Consider the following 21846-nt stretch of genomic DNA (forward strand, 5'->3'; position numbering starts at 1 on the left):
CGCGTCCCCTGCATCGGCAGGCGGACTCCCAACCACTGCACCACCAGGGAAGCCCTATTCAGAGTCCTTTATGGTTCCATATAAATTTTAGGATTATCTGTTCTAGTTCTGTGAAAAACTGTAATCGATATTTTGATAGAGGTTGCATTAAATCTGTAGATTGCTTTGGGTCACATGGCCATTCTAACAATATTAATTCTTCCAGTCCATGAATATGGGATATCTTTCCATTTCTTTGTATCATCTTCATTTCCTGAATATTGTTTTAGAGTTTTCAGAGCATGGATACTTCACCTTCTCAGTTAAGTTTATACCTAGGTATTTTATTCTTTTTGATTTGATTTTAAATGGGATTGTTTTCTTGCTTTCTCTTTCAGATAGTTCATTATTAGTGTATAGAAAAGCAACAGATTTTTGTATGTTTATCTCACATCCTGTAACTTTACTGAATTTGTTTATTGGTTCTAATAGTTTTTTGATGGAGACTTTGAGGTTTTCTATATAGAGTATCAAGTCATCTGCCAAAAGTGACAGTTTTACTTCTTTCCTTCCCATTTGGGTGCCTCTTATTTCTTTTTTCATACCTGATTACTGTGGCTAGGACTTCCAGTACTATATTAAATAGAAGTGCAAAAACGAGCAAACACGTTTTCTTCCTGATTTTAGAGGAAAGGCTTTCAGGTTTTCACTGCTGAATAAGATGTTAGCTATAGGTTTGTCATAAATGTCATTTATTATGTCAAGATATGTTTCCTCTACACCAACTCTGATGAGAATTTTTATCATGAATGGATGTTGAATTTTGACAAATGCTTTTTCTGTGTCTGTTCAGATTACCCTGTGATTTTCATCCTTCCCTTTGTTAATGTGGTGTATCATATTGGTTGATTTGTGGGTATTGAACCATCCTTACATCCCTGGAATAAATCCCACTTGATCATAGTGTGTGATCCCTTTTATATATTGTTGAATTCAGTTTACTAATATTTTATTGAGGATTTTTGCATCTATGTCCATCAGAGATATTTTCTTTTTTTGTAGTTTCTTCATATGGTTTTGGCATCAGAGTAATGGTGGCCTTGTAGAATGAATTTGGGAGTGTCCCCTCCTCTTCAAATTTTTGGAATAGTTTGAGAAAGATAGGTATTAGCTCTTCTTAATATGTTTGGTAGAATTCCTCTGTGAATCTGTCTGGTCCTGGACTTTTGTTTGCTTGGAGCTTTTTTTTAAAATTACAAATTCAATTTTGCTACTAGTGATTGATCTGTTCAGTTAGTCTATTTCTTCCTTATTCAGCCTTGGAAGATTGTATTTTACTAGAAATTTGTCCATCTCTTCTAGGCTGTCCAATTTGTTGGCCTATAACTGTAGTATTATCTTAAAATGTTTTGTATCTCTGTGGTATCAGTTTTTATTTCTCCTCTTTCATTTCTTATTTTATATGGGTCCTCTCTCTTTTTTTCTTGATGAGCCTCACTAAAGGCTTATCAACTTTGTTTATCTTTTAAAACAACCAGCTCTTGGTTTCATTGATCTTTTCTATTTTTTGTCTCTATTTTGTTTATTTCCTCTATGATATTTATTATTTCCTCCCTTCTGCTGTTTTTCTTTTTATTATTCCTTTAGATGAGAAGTTAGGTTTTTTATTTGAAAGTTTTTTGTTTGTTTGTTTCTTAAGGTAGGCCTGTATCACTATGAACTTCCCTCTTAGGACTGCTTTTACTACATCCTATAGATTTTGGAAAGTTGTGTTTTTATTTTATTTATTTTTTTGTCTCAAGGAATTTTCTGATTTCCTCTGTGATTTCAGCACTGATCCATTGATTTTTTAGTAGCATGTTGTTTAATCTCCACGTGTGTGTTTTTTCCCATTTTTCTTCCTGTAATTGATTTCTAGTCTCATACCATTGTGGTTGGAATAAATGCTTAATATATTTTCTAGCCTGTTAGATTTATTCAGACTTGTTTTGTAGCCTAGCATGTGATCTATCCCAAAGAACATTCCATGTGCACTTGAAAAGAATGTTTCTTTTGCTCTTTTAGGATGGAATGTCTTATAGATATCTATTAAGTCCAACTAGTCTAGTGTGTCATTTAAGACTACTGTTTCCATATTGATTTCCTTTCTGGATGATCTGTCCATTGAAGTAAGTGGGGTGTTAAAGTCTCCTACTGTTATTGTACAGCAAGTCCCCTACATACGAACCTTCAAGTTGTGCACTTTCAAAGATGCAAACGTGCCTTCGTATGTCCGATCAGGTAAGTTAGTTCACTTGTCTGGCATACGTTGTCATGTGCATGCATCCTCTACGAGTGGTTGAGCTTTTGTGTACTTTACTCTTCAGTATTGTATAGGGTACAATAGTACAGTATCTTTATTTCAAGCCCAGCATGTCCAGAAGCAAGTGTAAAAGCAGTGGTATATAGCCGATTGTGCTAGTTGGGTACCTAGGCTAACTTTGTTGGACTTACGAACAAACTGGATTTACCAATATGCTCTTGGAACAGAACTCGTTCATATGTAGGGGACTTACTGTACTGTCAATTTCTCCCTTCCTATCTGTTAATATTTGCTTTATATATTTAGGTGCTTCTATATTGGGTGCATATATGTTAACGAGTATAGTATCCTCTTCTTGCATTGATCCATTCATCATTATATAATGCCCTTCTTTGTCTTTTGTCTTTGTTTTAAAGTCTATTTTGTCTAGTATGAGTACTGCTACCCCCACTTTCTTGTCACTTCTATTTGCATGAAATATCTTTTTCCACCCCCTCACTTTCAGTTTGAAGTGAGTCTCTTGTAAGCATCATATAGATGGGTCTTGTTTTGTTTATCCAATCAGCCACCCTATTTCTTCTTACTGGAACATTTAGTCCATTGACATTTAAAGTGAACTAACAGGTATGTACTTACTGCTGTTTTGTTACTTGTTTTCTGGTTGTTTTTGTAATCCTTCTCTGTTCTTTTGTTATTGTAGTTTCTTCCCTTGTGGTTTGATGATTTTCTTTAGTGGTATGCTTGTGTTCCTTTCTCTCTAGTTTTTTGAGTATCTATTTTAGGTTTTTGATTTGTTGTTACATATATGCAATGACCTATAACTATTTCTATTTGTTTTAAACTGATAGTCATTTAAGTTCAATCACATTCTAAAAGATCTACATTTTTTATTCTCCCCCCACATTTTGTGTTTTTAAGGTCATATCTTCCATCTTCATGTTGATCCCTTCACTGTTTATTGTAGTTGATTTTACAATTCTTTTCCTTTAATCTTTGTACTAGCGTATTTAAGTTGTTGATTCACAGCCATTACTATATATTTACCTTTACTGGTGGGATTTTTCCTTTCCTGTAGATTCTTCCTTCTTACTGTAGCCTTTTCTTTTCCACCTAGAGATGACCCTTTACCATTTCTTTTAGGGTAAGTTTAGTATTGATGAACTTTTTAAGTTTTTCCTTGTCTGAGAAGTTCTTTATCTCTCCTTCAGTTCTAAATGATAACCTTGCTGGGTAGATTATTCTAGATTATAGGTTTTTCACTTTCAGCACTTTCCCTTTTGGCCTGCAAAGTTTCTGCAGTAAAATCAGCTGATAGCCTTATGGGGGTTGCCTTGTATATGATTCTTTGTTTTTCTCTTGCTACCATTAGAATTCTCTCTTTAACTTTTGCCATTTTAATTATGATATGTCTTGGTGTGTGTCTATTTGGGTTCATCCTGTTTAGGACCCTCTATGCTTCCTGTATCTGGATATTTTTTCCTTCTTCAGGTTTGGGAACTTTTCAGCCATAATTTCATCAAATACATTTTTTTACTACTTTCTCTCTCTCTTCTCCTTCTGTGTTCTCTATAATATGAATGTTGGTATGCTTAACGCTGTCTCAGAGGTCCCTTAAACTGTTCTCACTTTTTAGAATTTATTTTTCTTTTTGCTGCTCTGATTGGATGATTTTCATAGTCTATCTTCCAGATTACTTATATGTTCTTCTGTATCACCTAGTCTGCTGTTCATTCTTTCTAGTGTGTTTCTTTTTTACTCATTTATTGTATTCTTCAGTTCTGACTCATTCTTTCTTTTTTTTATTTTATTTTTTTTAACATCTTTATTGGGGTATAATTGCTTTACAATGGTGTGTTAGTTTCTGCTTTATAACAGAGTGAGTCAGTTATACATATATATATGTTCCCATATCTCTTCCCTCTTTGTCTCCCTCCCTCCCACCCTCCCTATCCCACCCCTCCAGACAGCCACAAAGAACCGAGACGGTTATATGACACTTAAGAGCATCAGTAAGAGCACTTTGAACAACCAAAAGGAGTTGTCCAATTAAAATATTATCACTAAAATATATATATATTGAACAGAATAGGTTATTGTTGTTTTAATGCCTGCTGACCTGAATAGGAGAGAGCCTTTATTATTTTTCCTGCTTTGGCCTATAAAGCTATTAACTGGGGTTTTCCTCTTAGCAGTTAACAATAGCAAAGTGAAGACGGCATCTAAGCTGTGTTCAGCCCTGACTCTTTCTGGTCTTGTGGAAGTAAAAGAGGTATGTTTGTAGACGACCTTCTTTGCTGGGAATTTAAGCCTTGGGTGACTAAACCCAGTATCTCTTTTGTCAGACGATACAGAGAGAATCTGGGAGAAATAACAACCCTGAAGGTGAGGTGATCAGTGTCACTCAACTAGGAAACAAGTTGAGAAGGGCTCTGCATGGGAGAAACCAGATGCCTCGAAGGACGAAACCTCTGAAATCAATCTCCTCTGAAGAGACTCAGCTTGGGCCCATGTGGGTTGGGACATATTTTGGTCTCAGTACTAGTGGTGACCACTGAGGCATCTCTTAGTGGACACGAATCTTAGGCCTAAGTGAAGGGCAGTTGCCTGTATTTTCCTCAGCTTTTGGGTGGGAGGCTAGAATAGGTTGGAGGGGGAAATCCTTTTCTGACAATTCATTAGAAATATTAACATTAAATAGAGGTATTTATGGTTCTCCATTCTTCTCCAATGCTGAAATTTTCTTGTGTGAGAAGTGTTATACCACAATAGCTGTTATACCATTGATCTGTACATGACCTAGGGCCTCAGTTTCTTCACACCTACCCTTTCTTATTTTTCTCTTTAGTTAAAGTTCTTCCATCTTTTATTCCAAAATATGGGATGTTCATAAAAATTCAGTTAAGACTGAAGAATATAAAGTGACATCTCAGGCCTTGCTTACACTTTCCTCCCCAGCGGGAGCCACCAATACATTTTTTGGTGTGGCTGTTCGGACTTCTTTTTATGTATTTACAAGTGTGTTTTGTGTGTGTGTATACACATTTTTTAATGTAAATAAGGTCGTATGTATACAGTGTTCAGTCACTAGCTCTTTCCCCCACCTTTAGCTGTCTTTGACATTATCCATCTTAGTGTATTGACCCACTTTCTTACTAATTATGGAACGGCGTTCAGTGCTCTAGATGGACTGTGGTTTATGTAGCGGTTCCATAATTGTCGGACATAGAGGTAGCACCCCCAGCTTCTTCCCGACCTTTCCTGTCTGCTGCTTCTTCCCAAGGAACATAGAAAGCATTTCCCTCCCCCCGTGGTTCTCTTTCTCTACTGCGTATTTCATTTCTAGCATCTTTACTGTGGGCATGCTCCCCCGCCACAGGCTTCGATTCCATTCAACAGCCTCTTCAGCATGTCCGATTCATCTTGATAATCATAATCATTACAATCTCCACAATGCCTCGCACAGTGCCTTGTACCTAATAGACAGATATTTGATAAAACTCTCCAAGGGGCAGGCTCAACATAAACACGTAGACAGAAGTTACACTCCAGGGTCCTGATCAGTGAGAAACCGAACGTGTGGCACGAGGCAACGTCTGCGATCTCCTGCTGTCATGCGCTTACTGCAGACGTGAGCGTTTGACACCTGTGAGGGGGACATAGTACACCACCATACGGTAGAAAAAGCGTGGCCTAATCCTCTGATATCTTGAATTTCAGCTGCAGCGCAAGTTCTTGAGCCCCGAGGAGATTCAGTCTGTCCGAGAACACCTGGGTTACCACAGTGACAGCCTGCTCTCTGTGCAGATCACAGGAAAAAAGCCCAATTTTGAAGTGGGTTCTTCTAGTCAACTTAAGCTTTCTACTACCAAGAAGTCTTCCGGTGAGACTGGCCTAGGGATATTGTTCTGTCTGAGTGGGCCTGAAAAGCCGTATTAAAAACTGAGCCAGAGATCTGAATGAGGTGGTGATATCTTTAGAGGATCATTCCCTTCCTTAATTTCCCTCATTTCCAAGTGGAAGAATGCTTAATGTACTGTTGTTCTGGGCATATTCGGATCCAATACTGAAATGATGCGTAGATATTACCTAGTTCAGCCCCTTCTTCTGCACCAGAGGACACTGAGGTCTCCAGATACTAGAGGTCAGACTCCCATAGTTTCATTAGTTAATGAAGTCTTTCCAGACCCCAGAATTATGACATTTACCCTCAGAAGACCTCACAGTGACGGTCATGGCGGATAAGAGTGTGCTATTCCTCTTCCCATGTGTCCTTTTCTCTGTGCCACTGAATTCAGCTTTTCTTTGAGGATCTTAAGACACTTATAAAAATATCTCCTCTCAGAAGATTGCACTCCACCCTTTTTCACCATTCTCACCCTTCCTATCACTATTTTTTAATGCCTGAGTTGAGAAAAATTGTCCTAGCTGTGAGGTATGCAAAAATTTACAGGTATTCACACTGCTCTGTTTTGACTGTCCAGCCTAAATCTTCAAGAAATCCTTTAGCATCCTAACCTTTGGAGTCACAGTTCCAGAATGGGTAGGAGCAGCTTAGATGGCCTGCCCTGTGGGAGATCTGAGCATCCAGTGTGACAGTGATCTCTGGGGGGTGCACTTACCCGCCAAGGCCCATTCGTGGACTGGCCCACACTGAACCCTCAGCTCTTTCGGGCCCAGAGAGAGAATCAGGAGGTGTGATTTGCTACTGATTTGTTGTTACGCCACCGCCATCAGCTCTTGAGCCCATTTTCTTGTCTGTAACAGGTCTACATGAGACCGGAGCTTTGCTATTTATAATGCTTTTTGGTACAGTTTCTTGTTTCATATTCAAATCTCCTGCAGTGGGCATAGGGAATCCTATTAGCCCCATGTTCTAGGGATGGGAACTAAGAGAAGGAGGAGAAAGCAATATGGAGTGGAAGTTAAAAGCGTTAGGTAGACTCTGTCTGTACTTGTGTATTTGTGGCTGGGTGTAACTGGCCTAAGTATCTAAACCTCTTTCCTCATTTATAAAATTAGGATGACAAGAACTTTCCTCATAAGGTGGTGAGCAGGACTAAATTAGATCATGTATGTAAAATGTTTAATGTAGTATCTGGCACAAAGCTTAACAAATGATGGCTTTTATTGCCATAAAGTGATGGGTCCCTCTCATGCCTTTATAAGTGATAGAGCTGGGCCTTGAACCCAGGTCCAGTGTGTTCCCTGCACAGCCTCAGTAGAAAGCACTTACATGTGCTTGGAGTTTGTTTCCAGCTGCTTTTCTGGAGCTTGTTTTCTTTCATTGGTTGGATTCAGGGAAGCCTGCTATGGACCCTGCAGCTGCCAAGCTCTGGACCCTCTCAGCCAATGATATGGAGGATGAGAGCGTGGTGAGTCAGCACTGTGGTCACCTGATTGCTTTCTTTCAGGCCCCACTTTGGGTGGGAATGTTGTTGTTTGGAGTGGCCTCTCTGGGTTTGTAGGTGTGAAAGCATTTAAAGCCCAGCCTTGTGGCTGTGCCTGCCATTGGCATTTTTTGACTCAGAAGGAAACTCCTCATTAGTGGCATTTTAAATTTCTTTTTCAGCATCTTTCCCCCCGCAGATTTTCTTGTTCTCACTTCATGTGATATATTAAAGACTCTTGTGGGCATGCGTAAACCTGAAAAGAGTTTGTCAGCTAAAATATTTTTTGGCTCCTTCGTCTGGGCAAGTCACCAAATGCTCACTGTCTTAACAGTAATGCTCTTCCAACTCAGATCAATGCTTTCTGTAATAAAGTTCTTCATTCCTACAACTATTGAAGTTAGAGTGGTAAGCAAACTAGGCGACGGTTTGTGCCCTCACAGAGCTTACAGATTAACTGTCTACACGTTTATCGAAGAATCACACAAGTGTATATATCATTATCTGCCTTTTCCTCTGGAATTATATAGAAAATATTCCATTCCCTTTTCTCACACGACAGCCCTTTATATATTCGCATAAATATAACGCTTCTCTCTTTGTTCTTCCTGCCCCCTCCCTCCCTGCCCTCCACACACATATTCTCTGCACATCATAAATGAGTCCCCAGCCCCCTCACAGCCTAACACAGCTTCTGTGCACGTAGTGTACTCACTATGTGGTCAGCTTGGGCGTGATGATCAAGCCCAGGTAGGATGATGGCTGCCTTCTACATAGATGGGCAAACTGCTGCTGTGGACTGTGGCCACTTCACCTGTTCATTAGCAGAGACCATGACTGGGTCATTAATGGCTTCGAACATTCTCCAGGATCTCATTGACTCAGATGAACTGCTGGATCCAGAAGATATGAAGAAGCCAGACCCAGCTTCCTTGCGGGCTGCCTCCTGTGGGGAAGGGAAAAAGAGGAAGGCCTGCAAGAACTGGTAAGCCTTGGGGTGAGAAGAGGCTGCCAGGCTGCTTCCAGCGGCTTCTGATTGTCTGCTCCTTCATCTGCTGTGTGTTTTTCTGTCTTCTCATTTTGCTTATCTTACTGTGATTGGGTTCACCTTTTTGCAGGCTGCAAGTTCGTAGCTCCCGTTGTTTTTGATGTCTGTCTCCAGTGGCTAAGGTTGGTTCAGTGGGTTGTGTAGGCTTCCTGGTGGAGGGGACTAGTGCCTGTGTTGTGGTGTATGAGGCTAGATCTTGTCTCTCTAGTGGGCAGGTCCACGTCTGGTGGTGTGTTTTGGGGTGTCTGTGGACTTATTATGATTTTAGGCAGCCTCTCTGCTAGTGGGTGGGGTTGTGTTCCTGTTTTGCTATATGGTTGGCATAGGTTGTCCAGCACTGTAGCTTGCTGGTCGTTGAGTGAAGCTGGGTGCTGGTGTTGAGATGGAGATCTCTGGGAGATTTTCGCCGTTTGATATTATGTGGGGCTGGGAGGTCTCTTCTTGACGAGTGTTCTGAAGTTGGCTCTCCCACCTCAGAGGCAGAGTCCTGACTCCTGGCTGGAGCAGCAAGAGCCTTTCATCCACTCAGCTCAGACCAGATACGTGGGGAGTTTCTTGCCTTTTGGGAGGTCTGAGGACTTCTGCCAGGGTTCAGTGGGTGTTCTGTAGGAGTTGTTCCACGTGTAGATGTATTTCTGGTGTATTTGTGGGGAGGAAGGTGATCTCCACGTCTTACTCCTCCGCCATCTTTCCACCGCCCCTCTGACTCATTCTTTTTTATATTTTCTAGTTCCTTGTTAAAATTCTCACTGTGTTCATCTATTCTTTTCTCTAATTCAGTTATTATTCTATTACTAACGCTTTGAACTCTTTATCTGATAAATTACTTATTTCTATTTAATTGCTTGTCTTTTCAGGGGTTTTCTTTTGTTTCATTTGAACCAAATTCCTCTGTCTTCTCATTTTGCTAACTTTCTCTGTTAGGTGAACCAGTTACCTATATGGTCTTGAAGGGGTGTCCTTTTGTGGGAGCTTCCCTCTACAGTCTGCATGTGCCCAGTGGCTTTGCGGGGAGAGCTGGATCCGACCTAACCCTGAGGCATGTCTTACTCCAGGGTGTGCTGGCCGCTCTCACCTTGGTAGGAAGTGGGGCTGGAGATGGAGGTGCTAGAGCTGGAGCCAGATGTGATTCAGGGCTTCTCCTCTGCTTAGTGACCATCACCGCCCCACTGGGGAGTGGGGGCAGTTTCCTGGTTGCTGGAGCAGAAGCCACAAGGGTCAGGTCTGAGATGGCTCTGTTCCCTCCAAGAGTGTGCTTTCCCCTCTCCCACCACCACCACCCTTGCCCCAGAGGGGAGCAGTGTTGGAGCAAGCGGGCCTGGAGTGGTTGCTCAGTGTGGGTCAAGGTGCAGGCTGTGGTGTTCCTGGCACCGTTAGAGTTGCGGGAGGCCCCCAATCTGCTGCCTCCAGGGGTGACAGCAATGGCCACTGTCCCCCCACTCAGATGCTGTGCCAGGTCTAAGGCAGCTCCATCGCCCCACAACCGCGCACCCCCCTTGGCCGTGGTAGTCCTTGCTATAGTGTGGAGCTGCACCACAGAGCCAGCGGGCTGGTCCAGGTGCTCAACTTGGGCTGGGGAGCCTGCAGGCATGGCCGCAGGTAACCAGCCAGAGTCCTGGGTAGTTTTCATCTGCTCCCTCCACCTTGTTTTGGGAGTAAGCGAGTGTGCGCACACGCTTCACAAGCAGACTCGTGGTTTCTTACAGCCCCGCTGTCAGGGCCACTGGTCTGCAAACCAGCTAAGGGGACTCATCCTCCTGACGTCAGACCCCAGGGCTGAAGCACCCAAAATGTGGTTCAAACCACTTGCTTCCCAGGGAGGATCTCTGAGGCCGTGTAATCCCCCTTCTCTTCTGTGTCCCCTGCTATGGGCACAAGTCCCAACCTGATCGCTTCTCTTCCCTTCCTACCAGATTTTGTGTGGATCCTTCTTACGGTCTTGATTGTATAAGAGTCTCTGTGTCAGTCTCCAGTTTGTTTTCAGTGAGAGTTGCTCCACATGTGGGTGTGTTACCAGTGTGTTCGTGGGGGGAGGTGAGCTCAGCCTCCTCCTACTCTGCCACCTTGGTCTCCCCAGAATTCCTGAAATGTGCAGGCTGAGTAGCACACACAACAATCTTCTCCGCTGCACCATAGAAACTCTTCAACAAACACACTCAAGAGGGTACAGCTATTATAGCTACTCAAAAGGTTTATGAGAACCATTCAGATAACATGGCAGCAAGGCACAAAATGACCTCGTAAAATTAGAATAACATCTGAGGCAGAACCATGGGTTCCAGAAACACAAGGACGATGTCTCATTATTTCTGTAGAGCCAAGTAATTATCTGGTACAATTAACTTGGAGATAGCGGAGAGGAGAATCTCACATGCCAACAAATAAATGCAGCTGAAGTTCCAGTTTGCCTCTGCCTTGAGTACTGTTAGCCCAAGAGTAGAGAACACCTACAGAGGCCACTGTGGGTCCTTGATTAGATGAGTTTCCTGACCTAGCTATGGAGTGAAGCAAACATATGGCACTCTGCTAGGCAGTAAATACCATGTTGTTTCTCTGGATAGGAAAGCCTCCAGAAAAATCAAGATTTTAGAACAATACAGCCTATGGATAGAATAATATGACTTGGTGCTGCAGAGGCATTTCTTCATCCCTGAAGCACCTCTGATGCCCTTTAGGTTGTCGGGGTTCAGAGGAGGAGGGGAATCTAAACCAAGGTGCTACACTGCGAGATGCTCTCAGCAAATGTACTTTGGGTGCTCTTCTGCTCTGCAAGCCAAGAGCATGGGGCCTCCCAATCCAAAGACCACCTCTGGACAACTTGTGTCTTAGACCAAGCATGTTCCGCCTTCCCCACACGTCACAGCATAAGCAGAGCTAGGCAGAGACTCTGATGGGTTGTGCATAGTCATTGGCTCCAGGCCCAGGTGGTAGTATTTTCAGGAAATTCCTAGAGTTTCTGTGTTTCTGTGCAGATTGCATTCAAACAACCTACCATTTTCTAACTGCTCATTCTTGCAATGAGCAGTCTTGGAGTGTTATACCTCATTTTCAAATATGTCCCTGTAATAATTTATAGCTCGGGATTTTGAGACGACCATTTTTATTTTCAATTTAGACATCTCGGATCAAAGTTAAGTAGGAAAAATGAGAGAATATCACAAGACCAGTAATAACAGCAGTTATAAACTATTTATTTTTAATTGGAGTAGCATGAGTAACATGGAGGCACATTTAAAATGTTAAACTGTAGCAACAGTGATCTGAACCAGTGCCTCTGTGTATTTTTGTTGTTTAAACATTTCTGTACTTTGAATTTTCTCTACCAACATATGTATTTTTAATTAAAAAAAAAAGTTAATGGGAAAAAAACATGTAAGTCAGAATCATTGGCATATTTATTCAACAAATACTTGTTGAGTGCGTCCTATACGTTAGGTAGGGCACTAGGCATGGGGCAGCCATTCAGTTCCAGGCCATCATGGACCTTACATGCCAATGCAAGAGGTGCAAATATTTTTAAACAAACACAACATTTTCAATGTTAGTATTATGAAGGAGAAACACCATGTCCAATGGGAACCTATGAGGGGAACTTGTCTGGAGACCCACAGGAAGCATTTTATCTCAATAGTTGAGCCCTGAGGGTTGAGAGATTGCTAACCAGACAAAGAAGTAAGGACAGGGTGGGGGACTACAGGGAGGGACGGGAAGGATCTCAGTCCATTTGAAGAGCTGAGAGAAGACCTTAATACGACTCTGCTAAGGTTTTGAAGGAAGGAGGTCAGAATGTCGTTTGAAGATCACTCTCCGACCTTCTATAGAGAACGTATGGTGGGGAGGGGGGAAGAGTGGATTATAGGGTTCCGCCTTCCCCACACGTCACAGCATAAGCAGAGCTAGGCAGAGACTCTGATGGGTTGTGCATAGTCATTGGCTCCAGGCCCAGGTGGTAGTATTTTCAGGAAATTCCTAGAGTTTCTGTGTTTCTGTGCAGATTGCATTCAAACAACCTACCATTTTCTAACTGCTCATTCTTGCAATGAGCAGTCTTGGAGTGTTATACCTCATTTTCAAATATGTCCCTGTAATAATTTATAGCTCGGGATTTTGAGACGACCATTTTTATTTTCAATTTAGACATCTCGGATCAAAGTTAAGTAGGAAAAATGAGAGAATATCACAAGACCAGTAATAACAGCAGTTATAAACTATTTATTTTTAATTGGAGTAGCATGAGTAACATGGAGGCACATTTAAAATGTTAAACTGTAGCAACAGTGATCTGAACCAGTGCCTCTGTGTATTTTTGTTGTTTAAACATTTCTGTACTTTGAATTTTCTCTACCAACATATGTATTTTTAATTAAAAAAAAAAGTTAATGGGAAAAAAACATGTAAGTCAGAATCATTGGCATATTTATTCAACAAATACTTGTTGAGTGCGTCCTATACGTTAGGTAGGGCACTAGGCATGGGGCAGCCATTCAGTTCCAGGCCATCATGGACCTTACATGCCAATGCAAGAGGTGCAAATATTTTTAAACAAACACAACATTTTCAATGTTAGTATTATGAAGGAGAAACACCATGTCCAATGGGAACCTATGAGGGGAACTTGTCTGGAGACCCACAGGAAGCATTTTATCTCAATAGTTGAGCCCTGAGGGTTGAGAGATTGCTAACCAGACAAAGAAGTAAGGACAGGGTGGGGGACTACAGGGAGGGACGGGAAGGATCTCAGTCCATTTGAAGAGCTGAGAGAAGACCTTAATACGACTCTGCTAAGGTTTTGAAGGAAGGAGGTCAGAATGTCGTTTGAAGATCACTCTCCGACCTTCTATAGAGAACGTATGGTGGGGAGGGGGAAAGAGCGGATTATAGGGCCAATGAGGGAGCCATTGCAGTGATCCTGGCGGGATGTGATGGTGGCCTTCCCAGTGAAGGCGGGTAGAATGGAGAGAAGAGATTTGGGGACAGAGGCAACCAGACCGGATGACATTGTCCTCAAGGAACAGAGGAGGGCAGAGTCAACGACGACACCCAGATGGAAGAAGAAAGAGCTCTACAGACGGGAGAGGATGAATTCAGACTTTCTTTCCTTGATTTTTTTCAATTATACAATGAAATTACCACTCATTTTAACAAGTCAAACCGCAGAGCTATATTAGGAAGAAGTTAGTTATCATTCTCCCTCTTCTGGACTAACAAATGTTAACAATGTGATATTCTCATCTTTCTCACTTACATCGCCTGTATTTGTTGTATTTTTAATTCAGTTTTGAACTTGTTAAATATAAATCTCTTCTAGAGTTTACGGGTGATAGGTCAAGTAGAAAATTAGATATAGGGGTCAAAACCCAGAAGGGAGACGTGTGCTGGGTTTACAAATTTGTCTTTCTTGATGTAGATGATGCCTAAGCTGTGGGGTAGGTAAGAGTATCTGGGACCAAAGGTTGAGTCACAACAAGAGAGCTGGACCCAGTCCTGAGGAGGTCCAACCTTGAGCAGTTAGGAGATGGTGTGGGAGGAGAGGTCAGAGAGACAGGAGGAAGCAGGAGAATGTGTGGGATGCAAGTCACGACGTGCCAAGTGCAGCCAAGAGGGCAGTGAAAGGAATGTCCATTACACTGAGCAGCAAGGATATCACTGCTAGCCTTAAACAGTCCTATCCGTGGAGTGGATGGGCACCGAGTGAGGCTGCCGGGCGTTAATTTGAAATATTGCTTATTCACCCCTGGAGACGTGTATTTCTCCAGCGTCACCTGCTGGGGGGATGTCACAGCAAGGATAGGTAGGGTCTCAATAGTTAGAGCTTTTCAGGAATAATTGACAGAACGTGAGAGAGGCAAACAGGATTAAAATGATATCTATAAAAAGCTGTTACTGTGCTGTTAGCTCACTATTTCTATGTTTAATTAGGGAGTGAATGTATTAAAAATAAATGGATTTTTGTCTTTTTATTTGTTTTATGTTTGCCTAGGGAAACCTTGGTGAGCATGGAGCTGGTGGCCCAAAAGGAGAGAAGGTAATCATATTTGCGAAGTAAATTTGAGTAAAAACATCTTACACCAACTCACACCCATTCACACATCAGGGCAGTCCCGCTGCCCCGCGGGCTCCAAGTCAGCCTGCAGTGGGCACGAGCCCCCCTGGCCTCCAAGAGAAGGCCCTGAGTAGCTGACTACAGGAAGGGAACAAACACATCCACATCGAGGGGAAATAGCTGTCACAGGTAAATGAAATTAGGACACACGTTTCGGTTTTTAATTAGATGTTTCATGGATCCATGTAGACGGCAAAAACCATCTGAAAGGCCCTTTGACACGATGCCTGAGGCTCGCTATTTTTGTGTTTTCTTAAGTGTCCAAACATAAGCTGTCATGGGAGCATTTTTGAATGGGGTTTTATCATGTACAGTCTCGGTTTAACCAAATAATTATTTCAGAACAGCTTTACAATTAAAATACTGACGAATTCGCACTGGCTTCTCATCATCATCATTCACGGGTTTAATTATATTAGCTGTGAAGATGACAGATGCCTTGCCTGGTCAAAAAGATGTTTCACTCCTGTTCGATCCTGCAGTTGGGATGACCTTGAATTCAGTGGGAACGTGCCATTGTCAAGAAAAAAAAAAAATGCAGGAACGATACTCAATGTTTTGTAATAACCTACAAGGGAAAAGAATCGGAAAAAATAGATATATATGTACGTAAAATGGAATCACTTTGCTGTACACCTGAAACTAACACAACGTTGTAAATCAACTATACTTCAATTAAAAAAGGGGGAAAATGCACTTCAATTAAAAAAAGGGGGAAAAATGCAAGTGGGTTGGAAATACTCGCGGGAACATGGCCTGGGGGTTCTCTCCTCATTCATTCACCCAGTAAAAATTCTCATGATTGAGGGCAGGGTATTTCGACATGAATCCAAGAAAATATGACTTCTGTGCCTTATAAATCAGTGCAGCCAATCTATTCACAAGATCATACCTCCGTCACCAGAAAAAACTGCTAAAAGATAGTCTCAACAGAAAGTAGGGGCTTCTTATAGATTGACCATTGAAAATGAAATTTCCTGCAAATAAGTAAACAAATAAAACCTTGACATTCTTAAAAAGGCATCCCAGAAATTGATTATACAGCAATAATGTCATTTATGTGTCTTGGATTGTACTGCTAGTACATTAGCATTATTTCCTGTAACCAAATAGCTTACGGAATTCCTACACCACCATAAGGAACACATTATATTTTAAGCAATTACTGCTGGACACATGCAGACTAAGGAGGAAAAAAAAAAAAGAAAGCCACAAAGCTTGTCACTTAGGACAGCTGAGCAAAGAGAGTTGTGGCACTTTTAAAGTATTTAAATGATGATTCATTTCTTGAAACAAAACAGCTGGCCCCGGTTTTGCTATGTGCATTAGGAAACATATGTTACTTAGGAATTCTTAAGACCTCAGTGATGAGAAATTTGATTCTGTCAAACAGGTGTATTTCAAACTCTAAGGACCCTTTCTATGGCTCAAAATCTTTTCTAATTGCTTCAGAATCTTAAGTGGAATTAGAAAAAGCCAGTGGCATGACTGTTGCCTCTTCCTGCCCAAAGAAATAACCCAGAAGACTCTATAGAGAACCTGATATAAATGCCCATATGAAATGATTTGTAAGAATTCTGATTAAAAGGAGAAAGACTCTGCCAGTAAATAATGCATAGGATAAACTCAAAAACATAAGCACCACATTTGCTAGAAGAGTAGAATCACCTCTACCTATACACACTCACTTAGTACCTGGGCTGAATCTATACTTTTGTTCTTAAAATTATAACGCTGCTCCTGGATCACTGAGTGAGAATTTAAAGCTCCTTCAAGCTGCTCTTTCAGATCTTTGCTTGAACCTGTGGTGGACTCTGGTGGTTCAGAACTCCAACTGCACATTGGAACCCCCTGAGGGCTTTTAGAAAGTACCAGTACTCAGGTTCCATCTCCAGAGACTCTGATGTGGGGCAGAGCCCATGTATATGGTTGATCTGGGGTGGCAGCAGAGTGGGGGGTGGTCCATACTGCTATTATTTAAAAGAGCTTCAGGTGATTCTACTTGGCAGCCAGGGTGGAGAACCATTGAGTGCTAAAAAGATCCTGGGCTTTGGTATCAAAAGTTGACTGTGCCATTAACAACTCTGTCTCCTTGGGAAAGACACTTTATTTCTCTGAGCGTCAGTTTCCTCATTTGTGAAATGGACACAATCACATCTACAGAGAGAATTGATGGCAGGATTGAAATCAAATGAGACGAGATGAACTTGCCCGAAGCACAATACCTGGCACATATGAAGCCCTCACTAATGCTTCACTCCTTCCTTATCCATCCACTCCAAACTTTCTTCATTCTCATAAGGTATCGTTTATCTCTGTTTGATATTAATAGTTAGTTGTTACCATCCTTAACACCCGGTCTTGATCATCTTTGCTTCTCCCACCATAATGTTGAGGCTCAATTTATCTTGTAGAATAAAAGATTGAACCAGAAGTACAATTTCAACCCATAAGTGACTTATTGCTGTATCACACATCACTTCTCAACACACCGGCTGGCAGAGTAGAATCACAAAACCAGCCTACCATTTGGAACCCAGCCTTCCAGTGAAGCACCAGAACAGATGCAAACAGCAGTAGGATGAACACACAAATCACTCCTAGGTTAGCAGCCAAATCCTGTATCAAGAACACTGGGATACAGGAAGAAACACCAAGGAACACTATCGGCTTTTAATGGTAAATGGTGATGGAGACCATGATATCCAAGTAACCAGTCTACCAGGACTGAAATGACGACCTGAGACTGATGGGATCTGGTGAGGGGATGATGCTGTGTTTGCAGGTCTGTCGGGGAGAACTGCTCCTTTATAGAGACGGTGGAATAGGTGACAGAATATCTAAGGACTCCTGAGAAATTAGCGGTGTCTTTTAGGGCAGTTGTCAGAGGGAAAAGATGGAGGCTCAACACCACCAGACCTTTCAAATAGCATCCAAGGTGTCAAATTAAATGACAGCCTTTCCTGAAGCTAAGTAAACTCATCATTTGTCTTTCAGCTCATAGCCACAGTGATAAATCACTGAACACCCATTCTAACTATGAAAAACAGCATACATGTCTGTGCTTCAGGTGTGAAATGCTTTTGTTTGTAGAGTTTTATATAAGGGAACAGAACCCTAAGATTTCCTCCAAGCCCGGACACCCCTTCGTGCCAATCAGAGATGGACCAAAGCCTCTGTTGGGTCCTTCCTCTGCATTTCAATGGAGACCTGTATACATTGCTTCAAATACTTAGCAGCTGTGAACATAGTTACTCTTCCTCCAAGTATCTTCCCCTCCCCTTACCTTTGGTATTGAGCAGATGTGACTTTTATAGTAATTTCTAGACCCTTTCCTTGATTTCTACATTTACTTTATGCAACTTACTAAGCATAAGTTTTTCTATCACACCTGTGCACTGGGGCTTTTAGCACCTATCAAATGGGTAATAGGAAGGTCACTCTGTACAGCCTAACACTTGTATAAGGTCAATTGTTTATTTATTCTTTCAAACCAACAGCAATCAGCCCCTTAAATGTCTCCACCAATTTCTTCCTCTTTGTACTATGGATAGAATTCAATATCTGTAGAAAAAAATGGCTTCTCCTACAATATGGTAAGTGCAAAACTGATGGTACATTATATGTTTGGATGGTACACTATAAAGGAAAATACTTGTATTAATAAAATCAAGATTACATTTACAAAATATATTCCACAAATCTAGACACTGCCTTAATAAAAACATGGCTTTGTCTGTCCATTATATATGACAGGCTCCCTCTTCCTGTAGTCTAAAATCACAAGATACTGATTAGGATAGAAATGTAGAAATAAAACAATGTTTTAGGGCTGTAATAAACTAGTACTTGAAATACTTTGGGTAGATTGTTGTTTGAGGATTCAAAATAAACACATAGGGTTTCCCTGGTGGCGCAGTGGTTGAGAGTCCGCCTGCCGAGGCAGGGGACACGGGTTCATGCCCCGGTCCGGGAAGACCCCACATGCCGCGGAGTAGCTGGGCCCATGAGCCATGGCCGCTAAGCCTGCGTGTCCGGAGCCTGTGCTCTGCAACGGGAGAGGCCACAACGAGAGGCCCGCGTACCGCAAAAAAAGTAAAAAATAAAAAAATAAACACATAAACATATCCACACAGGGGGCAGGTATAAAGATGTTCATTGCAGCCTTGTTTATAATAGAGAAAAGCTAGAGGCAACCAAATACCCATCAGTAGGGCTTTGATGAACCCTGATACATTAACACAATAGAACGCTATCTGAGGGTTCAATGAATGAGCTAGATCTAAATATATCTATTAATAGAGGATGGATATTAAAAACCACATTGAGTGGGGAAAAAGTCACAGAATATTATATACAAGATCAAACAATGGCTTCTATAGAATTTGTTTTAAATATCCAAAATAACATATTATTTATGGTTCCACATATGCAGTAAAAGTGCAAAAATATAGACTGAAAACATAAGTACTAAATTCATGACAGCGGCTCTCTCTGGGACAGGAAGAGAGAGAATTTGAAACTTCTTCGATTATAAATTGTTTTCCTTTCTTCCATCTTGGGTGTGTGGTCCATGGAGGTTTGACATATTCAATTTTATGTGTTTTGTATTTTTTTCAAAATTAAAAAAAAAGACAAGATGGGCCAAAAAGGCATATACTTGGAAGTGCAATGGAGAACATTGTTTTGCAAAAATGCTCCTGAGATTGGAAAATAACCAACATTACATAACTTCTAGTGGCTGCATTTAATTTAACAACTGCCTGGTATTCGGGAAGGTTGATTAACACTTAAATGGAAGCACAATGCTGGGACATCCCTGAAGTCTAATTAACGATACGTTTCCTTGCCACAAGTATTATTTCTAAAATTTTATTTTCTAAAAATTCCCTTTATATGTCACATATAAATGCCTTCTCAAGATTTTTGACCAGAACCTCTTACGCATTTCTAAGTTGCTACTGTCCCCACATCAACAAGAATGCCTTCTCTGTCCACAGCCGAACACTTAAGTGGTGATGTAAGTGCTGGAAACAGTGGAGAGATGTGTTTTTCTTCCTGTGACTCCTCACCCCTCCACCTCCCCCAACCTGAAAAAAGAAAGAAGTGTCTGAAATAAAATGGGTCTGGATTATTGTGTCAGTTAAATTATCTCATGTCTTTAAAACCACAAAAAATTCTTTTTTTTTTGCAAAAACAAAATACAGCAGAGCGAAATTATAATTTTTTCCCTCTAAATGTTCTTTCCTTGAAAAATAATTGACTTGTTTCACATTCATTTTAAAGATCCTAATGAATATTATGGATTTCTAAAAGACCTAAAGGCATCGTGGAGCACTGACAAACATTATTATGCGAATAGCCTAACTGGATTCAGACCTTCACGTTGCCTCTTGGGGGATAAGAGATAACTTCTGTGGTTAGAAAGGGCACAGGCAATGCTCTGAGCCTGACAGTCACAACAGAACTCACCTGGCCTCCTGCAAAAACTTTCTTCTGCTTTTCCTTGAAAGGGTGAAATTGGACCACCAGGATTTCCAGGCTCTATTGGCCCTAAAGGTGAAAAAGGAGAATCTGTAAGTATTTTAGCTTTGAGAGCAGAGGAAGAATATCCAAAAGATAGAATTAAAAATATATTTCTTAATCAGCCCCAATTCCATGCACCTTGGTTGCCCCTGCCATAGGGAACAATAGAACAGATATTTGAGCATGTACTCTAGTCAAGGTACTACGTTTTTTACATGTATTACCTCACTTAGTTCATTTTTTAAAAAATCACCCCCATCCTTCAGATGAGGAAACTGAGGCACAGAGAGGTTAAGTAACTTCTGTAAGTTCACACAGCTAGGAAGTATTGAAACCATGAATCACTCCTAGGTAGGCGGATTCCAGAACCCAGGGTTTAAAAATCACTAAGCTGGGCCTCCCTGGTGGCGCAGTGGTTGAGAGTCCGCCTGCTGATGCAGGGGACACGGGTTCGTGCCCCGGTCTGGGAAGATCCCACGTGCCGTGGAGCGGCTGGGCTCATGAGCCATGGCCACTGAGCCTGTGCGTCCAGAGCCTGTGCTCTGCAGCGGGAGAGGCCGCAACAGTGAGAGGCCCGCGTACCACAAAAAAAAAAAAAATCACTCAGCTGCCATGCTACAACTAAACATAATAGCTAAAATGAATAATAAAAGCATCTTTGGGCTTCCCTGGGGGTAGAGTGGTTAAGAATCCACCTACCAATGCAGGGGACACGGGTTCGAGCCCTGGTCCAGGAAGATACCACATGCCGCGGAGCAACTAAGCCTATGCACCACAACTACTGAGTCTGCACTCTAGAGCCCGTGAGCCACAACTACTGAAGCCCACGTGCCACAACTACTGAGCCTGCGTGCCTAGAGCCCGTGCCCCGCAACAAGAGAGGCCACTGCAATGAGAAGCCCGCACACCGCAACGAAGAGTAGCCCCCGCTCGCCACAACTAGAGAAAGCCCGTGCTCAGCAATGAAGACCCAATGGCAGCCAAAAATAAATTAATTAATTTTTTTAAAAATGAAGCATCTTTGGCAATGACAGTCATTTTTCAGGCAGCTTTAGAATCAGTGACGTCACTCATGTACCCCGAAGTTCTCCTACTTCAGGAATCATGCTTGCCCTTAGTATTCCATCCAGGCCAGTAACAGCCCTTCCTGGGACTCTCTAGGAAATCTCACGTGCCCCACAAATCCAGCCTGGTGTCTGCTGCCCCGTCCATCTGCCCACTCACTCCTGATACTCCACACTTGTGGGCACGTCTCCCACCTCTTACCTACCTCTCTGGGTCCCCGCTGTCTCCCCTCCATGCTGGAACACTGACACCTTCTCCTAATTTCCACGTGACCCATAACAGACCAGTCCCTATGATTTACTACAGTTCTACTGGGATAGCTGGGACTTGTAGAGCAGAAGAGAGAAATCTGAAGGGGTTAGAGCAGTGCTTCTCATACTAAGTGTGAACTTAAATTACCTGCAGATCATTTTGAAATGCTAATGCTTGTTCAGCA

The 21846-nt window shown here is 41.9% G+C and overlaps 1 protein-coding gene across 1 annotated transcript in view; it reads left to right on the top strand.

Annotated features, from left to right (window-relative positions):
- COL19A1 (collagen type XIX alpha 1 chain) overlaps positions 1-21846 on the top strand; it is a 381858-nt gene that overhangs the window by 279909 nt on the left and 80103 nt on the right. Inside the window, exons 18-19 of the mRNA XM_007447208.1 lie at positions 14697-14741; positions 20333-20394. Coding sequence (XP_007447270.1) covers positions 14697-14741; positions 20333-20394 — 107 coding nt within the window. The remainder of the gene's footprint in view (positions 1-14696; positions 14742-20332; positions 20395-21846) is intronic.

This window comes from Lipotes vexillifer, unplaced genomic scaffold, assembly GCF_000442215.2.
Source record: "Lipotes vexillifer unplaced genomic scaffold, Lipotes_vexillifer_v1.1 scaffold1180, whole genome shotgun sequence".
NCBI lineage: Eukaryota > Metazoa > Chordata > Mammalia > Artiodactyla > Lipotidae > Lipotes > Lipotes vexillifer.